Source organism: Pygoscelis adeliae, unplaced genomic scaffold (assembly GCF_000699105.1).
Source record: "Pygoscelis adeliae isolate BGI_AS28 unplaced genomic scaffold, ASM69910v1 Scaffold63, whole genome shotgun sequence".
Taxonomy (NCBI): domain Eukaryota; kingdom Metazoa; phylum Chordata; class Aves; order Sphenisciformes; family Spheniscidae; genus Pygoscelis; species Pygoscelis adeliae.
In genome coordinates, this window is record NW_008824414.1 from 1,281,777 (window position 1) to 1,288,938 (window position 7,162).

Sequence of the window (7,162 nt, forward strand, 5' to 3'; positions counted from 1 at the left end):
TGTGAAAGCTTTGTCATGGTCTTTAGTGAAGCCAGGGTTTTGACTTTAGTGTGCATCTGCTCTTCTGGGTTTCATCTGGCAACAAAAGCAGGGGTGAGCATATTTGGTACAGTACTTCCAGCTCAATGTGCATCATCGTATAAGAAGACAATTTCCAACCATATAATCTTGTGGGATTTCCGAGATGAGTTTTGGAGCAGAAAGTTTGTAACTGACTCTTAATTACTCGAAGGTTCAGTTTGGAAGGCAGTGTTTTGGGGGAATTTTTTAGGTTAGCTTAATAATCGTGGAGGGGATGTGTCTGGGGGTGGTTTGGGGGGATGCATTTTCAACAGTGAATCGCTTCATAATGGCTTATAACTGAAATCCTGAATATTCAGTAGTCAAGCAATACCTGTGTAATTTAGCAAATGCTCTGCAGTAATATTTTTAAAACACAAAAAAATCTGAAGATGACTTTATATGTCAAGCTAATATTTTGAATAAGATATTAAACCAAAATCTGTCCTACGATGAATTTTTTCACATAAGAACCCATTTTAGTTTTTTGCTCACTGTCTTTATGATTTGCTAAGGAAAATGAAAAGTTCTTTAATGAGAGTTAAGCAGTTAATCAGTGAGGTCATCACTCCTTTTCTTTCCTCTTTTAGTGCATTCGTGGAAGAAAAGCAACTCTAGAAGAGCTGCAGACAGTTCACTCAGAAGCCCATACACTGCTGTACGGCACAAACCCTCTGAACAGACAGAAACTGGACAGCAAGAAACTTCTAGGTATTGTTCACCCCTTCCTGACCTCCAGCACTCCCACTGCTGTCCTCAGCCCTGACTCTGGCAAACACTTAGTGATAGCAGTATGAAAGGTGGGACACGGGGCACCCTCCATCCTCAGCTCTAGGCAGTTCCCAAGAGGATTATTCCCATCTCTGTTCAATGTCTGCTTGAGAGTGGTACAAGATACATCTCCCTTTCTTCAGGTAGATCCCTAAACCCTAGATAGCTAAAACTTCCTTTCTTTGATGTCTTCAAAACCTAAAAGGACCTTCTCTGAGGAGGAAGGATGATTCAGAGTCTGTTTTATCCTTGGACACTCTTCTCTGCCTGTTAGAAAGTTATCCGTTGCTAGGTAGGAACTGGAACACCCTACTAAGGACCTGGATCTGCAGCACCAACCAGCTGCATAGACATCAACAAATAGCTGTCAGTTTTGTATGGATAATCTGCAAGAAAGATGCAGGGGCCTCTTAGATAGTCTTACATTTGTTTAATTTGGAGTAAGATTGTTTATCCCTTTCACTGGAGACTGGATCTTCCTGAAACAGGGCTGCATCTGCCATAAAATATAGATGTTTTCCCTGCAAAAAAATCTAGGGAGTGGTTGTTCAGTTAACAAACCCTCCCATAGCAACCAAACCACATTGATGTTAGCACCTTACCTCTGTGGGGACATCGTCATCTCCCTTTATTTTGTGCCTTTTTGCAGCAGTAGGTGATAGGCTGGAGGGGAAGTTTGGGAGGTCTTCACGTGGGGATCAGCAAAAGGCAGTTCTGGAACCTAGAAGTTGAGAAAGTTTATTTTGGGATTAGCTTGACTTCGGATGATATAAAAAGAGGATTAACTTGATGGCCTGCATGATGTAGTAGTCGCAGCAAAAGAGCTGGAAAGATTTTGCAACATATTCAGTATGTACATTAGATCCCCAAAAAAGAAAGCTATTAGCCAGTTGTTTAAACATGCAATTAACACTGTATTTATAGCTAGCTTACCACCTCTTTAAAACCCAGAGAAACGAAAAGTAGACACCTCTGGCTGAATGATAGAGCAATTAGTATGTACAGTTTAAAGAACTTATGATGTCTTATCCTTGGTAGTGTAAAACTCACGCCTTGTGTAAGGCGTATCCACCAGTCCAAAGAAACAGTGTAAATCTTCACCAGTTGGTCTGAGAAGGCTCCTCGTTTGCAGTTGCACCACCTTCACATTGACTGATTTATCTGCAAATTCTTGACCCGTAATGCTGAAGGTGTGTGAGGACATGTGTCCTGACCCTGTGCTGTGGTGGGATCCTGCCAGCTCCATTGGCTTCACCAGCCTGGAGCAGGCAGGGTTAGCACCCTGCCTCTGGCAGTGGTCATCATCTGCATGGGGGGGCTGAGCGGGCAGTGGGTCACCCTAACCCCTCTCTAGGAGATACCCCTTGCAAGATACATTTTTAGGGTGGACTGTGATAACACTGCGTGTTGCCTGCTCATTCAAATGTCAGATGCTCTTGAGATACTTTTCCATTCCCTCTTTTACTCTTGGCACAATCTATCAATAGTTCCACAGGCACATTTGGAGATACAAACAGTTTATTTGGTTAGCATTGGATTTGGGGATACCTGGGTTTTGCTGAATCATTCCTGGTTTGTTTAGAGAACCTGAGGGAGGAGAAACTTGCTCTGCCTGTGAGTACTTCTGTAGTTTTGCTGTGTCCCCCCATGTCTTTTCTGTAGAGATTAAGTTTATTCCTCTAGCGAAGAGAAACAATTCTAATATCTGAGGGTATTTCTGTACAAAATGTTACCTATTTGGGTGTAATTTGCAAAGATGATCAAGTTGTTAAAGAGCAAGATTCACAACAAATCAGTTCTAAGACTAACCTGTTTGTGGATGTTAGGCTGGAGCTTGGTTGGGGCTGCACCTGGGGCTCTAGCCATCCCCCAAAACACTGCCAAGCAGCTGTGTTTTAACTTTCTGAGGCTACAGCCATAGGCAGGAGGTCAGGTCCCCAGCATCTCCAGTGGGAAGGGCTTTCCAGTAGCTCTTAGCTGATCTTAGACCTTGTTTCCTAATCCCACTTGACACTTTTTTAGCCTTGAGCTACTCACAGTGGAACACTCTGCCAGCTCGCATGACCATCTTTGCCCAGACAGCAGTGGACTGCCTCTTCCCACTGCCTAGCTCTCCTCCCATTGCACATGGAGCTGTGCATGAGCCACAGCTGGCACTGACACTCATGCCAAGCACCAAGCTTGGAGAAAGAGCAAACAGCTTCACCATTCAGCACGGCTGCCAGTCATCCCACCAGGCAGGAGAAAATAAGTTGATGGCTTGACAGCCGAGGAGTCCAGAGGGACAGCATGGCGAGCCAAAATGACAAGAGGAGTGAGCCTTGCTGGGATGTCTGCATAGCACCCAGGGAGAAGCCCTCCTTTGGGAGCAGGGCAGGAAGGGCGATGCTGGTCCTAAAACCAGTTACTCAACTTGATGGCTTCCACAGTGCTGGACCTGAGTAAGGGTAACGGCCACTGATGTGTGGCGAAAACCTCCCTGAAAAACCTCGGTCTGCACATTTGTGTATAGAGGTGAGCAAGCCCGTAGGGAGCCCCTTGTTCAGCCATCCTCTCCTGTTGAGAGTTGAAAAGGCTTTTAAATTTACTAAACAGCTTTGTCAGGTTCTTTTAAATATGTTAGAGTGTAAACGTATGGCAGGTTTGAAGTCTGAGACCAAAGCTTTGTGTGAGGCTCACATATGCAAATGTGAGTTTGTTAGACCTAAGTGTCTTGACATGTGTACGACTGCGATGGGGCGGCTGACTCCATGTAAACCCTTTGCCTTTGATATGTCTATGAGGAAGAAAAAGCATGAGAAACCTCAGCCTAAAAGGAAGAGCTCATAAAGCAGGGGGGATGAAAACGCAGGATGTTTCTTTTTAAGCTTCTGCAAATGATAAGGGGGATGTCCCTTCATCTGGCAGTTCTTCAGGAGAAAGCAGGAAGGGGCTAAATAGTTCAGGTTTTTCAGAATTGTAAGCGGGCGTTGTGGCTCTGCTGGTTACTTTTACTTCTGCAGTCGTCCGTCCTGCAGCTTGTTACTTCTGAGTCTTACTCCTTTCTCAAAGAGTGCCCTTCTTTACACGTGTAGAAGAAGAGGCTTGCAACGAAAGCCCACCACCGATGTTGAAGTTACTTTCCCCAGAGGACCCGGAACATCACAAAGATCTGCTTCGCTGTGTTTTATCAGGCAGCTTTGAAGGTGGTGGCCTTCAAGGCAGGTTGCACAACTCTACCCCTGGAAGTGTTGCTAAAGCCCTTGAAAGTCTGAGGATGAAAAATACAAATCCATCTCTCATTTGACAGTGTAAAGCTTTGGAACCTGTTGAACAAGTTTAAACTTAGGCAAATAAGGCTGCTTTTAATTTGTGGAGAGCAATCATAAATTGTTGTCAAGAAGATAAATATCAAAATAATGGGTGGATTAGCAGTGAAAGATGTGACAGGAGGTCCAAGGCAGGATGATCTAAGAACTTTCATGTGGATCTAATCAAAGAGCGAATCTGGCTGTGCACTCAGATTAATAATACAGATGCATTAACTCCACTTTCAGTCACAGGGGTAACGTATGTGTCTGCGATGTGTTTGACACCAGCATGGTCCCCAGTAATGTCTGTCTGCCGTCATGGCTAATTCATGTTCTACAAAGTTGGTAGTTAGCATTTAAGGGAATTTATTCTTTCAGTATAGACATGACCAGAACAAGAACCTAGTTTGGTGGGAGAAAAAAAAACTCAACCAAGTTTATTTCACCATTAGCTTTCATTAACTTTAAATAGATCTCAAGCAAATGAATCTCAGGCAATGTACTCCAGATCTTTTACAGTGCCTGCATGCACAGATTTCCTTCTCCCTGTTTGCCTGTGGTGTGCAGACACATGTCTTGCACGTAGGATGGTGATGGATATGAGACAGCATGTTCTTTTTCCAGTATAAGGTTTATAAACCTGCAGGATTTTGAATGGAGTATAATTTGCTCATATGCAAGCCCAGAAAGTGATGTTACAATTCTTAGAGATGCAAAATTAGCCCTACAGATGGTTTTCTCCATTTTTCTCAAATTCTTAATGTTGGGTTTGCTCTTTCAGTCAAAACACATGTTCTGTTTGCTCACCACTGGTTTATTTTTTGTCTTTGTCTTTTATGAAGCTCATGCACTCCAAAGTCTTCTAGTAATGGTGCAGATGACTGATAATTAGGGTGTTTTTATTTCCTATCCTCCTTCAGTTGAAAGGGGTTAAAATGTTCATCTGAGAAGACATGCTGAGCAGTTGTTGGTAACGTCTCAATCATTTATAGTCAGCATGACTGCTTGAAATGTAGGACAGCACACAAACCTTACATAAAAATAAGTGATTTATAGAAGGCTTTTACATTGGAAAGGCTTTTGAACAAGCACAAGTGTGTATGTCGTGTATGTATGTGTTGTAATGTAACAGGGTTGATTGGCTGTGTGTTTTCTGACAATTGCAAGAAAACCCCAGTCTATTACTATGTTCAGAAAGTTTGCAGCTTTGCCATAAAATTGGACCAAAATCTGGTGAACTTTGACTTTTTGACTTACCGAGTACTTTTTTTTTCCTACAGGTTCTCTAACGTCGATGTTTGTCAGGCTTCCTTGTGGTGGTGTCGGGGTGAGTACTCTCTTTAATGTGTAAATAATGTCCTGTTTGTTCTCCCAGTCCCATTGGTAACAAAAATTGTTGCTTTGCATTCCATCAAGTGGGTAATTGCAACCAGATGTTGTTACCCATAAACAGGGTCTGCCTGGGGTGCGGGGTTGCAGTGACAGCCTCACGTGCCTTTCTTCAAAAGCAGCGTGAAGATTTTTAAACTATTTTGGAGTGCCAAAGTGTGTGTGACATTCATAGGCATGTTTCGTCTCTGGCTTTTAGGAGGAGAAACCTCATTTCCCAGGCAGTGATGTTTAATGGCTTAGAGGTTACTACATTTGAAAGCAACCCTTGAATCCAAAAATGCTTTCTATGTAGAAAGCAAGATGTGCTTTTCATGCTGCTTGTACTGCGTAGGTGTTTCATCTTCAGTATTTGTACTTCAGAGCTGCCTGCCTCCTAGTGCAGGTGGAAAAGATATTAATAAAATAGTGATATTGGAGGACAATATTTGGGAAGTTCCTGTAAATAGTAAGTTGCTGTATTTGTGTCTGGGCTACGTTACTGTCCTCGAATGAAGTGTCTCACAGTTTACGCAGCACAAGGGAATTGCAGACTTCAGGATTTGACATTTTTCATTTCTCGAGCTCTGGGACAATCACACGTGAATTCTGAAGGAGGTGACCAAAATACCCCTCCATCCGTCACGGAAAAGCTGAACATTAGTTTTCATCTGTCAAGATTCCATATAATAAAAAGACCTTTTTTGTTGTTTCTTCCCATAAGGCTGAAAAAAAAACCCAAATACCATTCAAATACCTTGTGTTGAAGGTTTGCGTTGTTTTCCTCTGAAGCCTGAAAACTTGAAAGTTTTCCTTTCAAGTCAGACTTTCTGCTCTAAAGTTTCTGTAGAGGGTGACAGGACAGAAAATCTCAGAGAACAGGAAGGGAAAAGAATGAGAAGAGACAATAAAAGGCATTGTGTTTGAAAATTCACAGTGGTAGTTCTTATGCATAATTGTAGCTCATGAGGTTGAATTTAGAGGTCTGGATTCTGTTATGGAAATGAAACAAAATTGTTTTCTTCCTGAGTCTTTGCAAAATCGTTGCTTTGAAAATTATGCCGTCAAAAAAAAAAAAAGGAATAATCGACATTTATTCATACCACCACCACTGAGCACTCGTAGAGATATTTTATTTTGTATTGTAAATACGCTGCAGTCTCCTAATTCGTGGCAAATTTTTGGCTAGAGTTTAAAAGGTTTGGATTTACTCTGCCCTCCAGTCAGGCATGCCATTCAAAGCAAAAATTATCATTTGCAAATGAAGACTGAATGGTAACAAGTAGAGACAGTGCCTGAGCCTAGCGTAGTCCCAGAAGTCTTGCATTAAATCCTAAATCAAGGCAGGAAATGCCACAGTGCTGGTACTATTGATACGCTGGTAATAAAGATAGCGTTTGCAGTTAACTTGCTGGTGAGTTGTCTCCACAGACCCTTAAATATTAAATAAAACATTTGCTGACTTTTGTACAGTGTTTTAGCAATCCCAACAGATACTTTCATGTTTTCTAGGAAAAGCTTTTTAAAACCAGTAATTTACTGGTAATCAACTACGTGACAGATTTTTCATAAAAATGGCTTTCTGTTGTTTTGTTTGGTTTTCCTTCCCCAGTTACCTTGGGATACAGTGCCCACTACTTGTGTTAATTTTCCTGCTGCTCCAGGAAAACAGA

The 7,162-nt window shown here is 42.2% G+C and overlaps 1 protein-coding gene across 1 annotated transcript in view; it reads left to right on the forward strand.

Moving 5' to 3' along the window:
• The window catches only part of HDAC4 (histone deacetylase 4), a 235,465-nt gene that overhangs the window by 192,632 nt on the left and 35,671 nt on the right, over positions 1-7,162 (forward strand). Inside the window, exons 16-17 of the mRNA XM_009320769.1 lie at positions 651-771; positions 5,402-5,448. Coding sequence (XP_009319044.1) covers positions 651-771; positions 5,402-5,448 — 168 coding nt within the window. The remainder of the gene's footprint in view (positions 1-650; positions 772-5,401; positions 5,449-7,162) is intronic.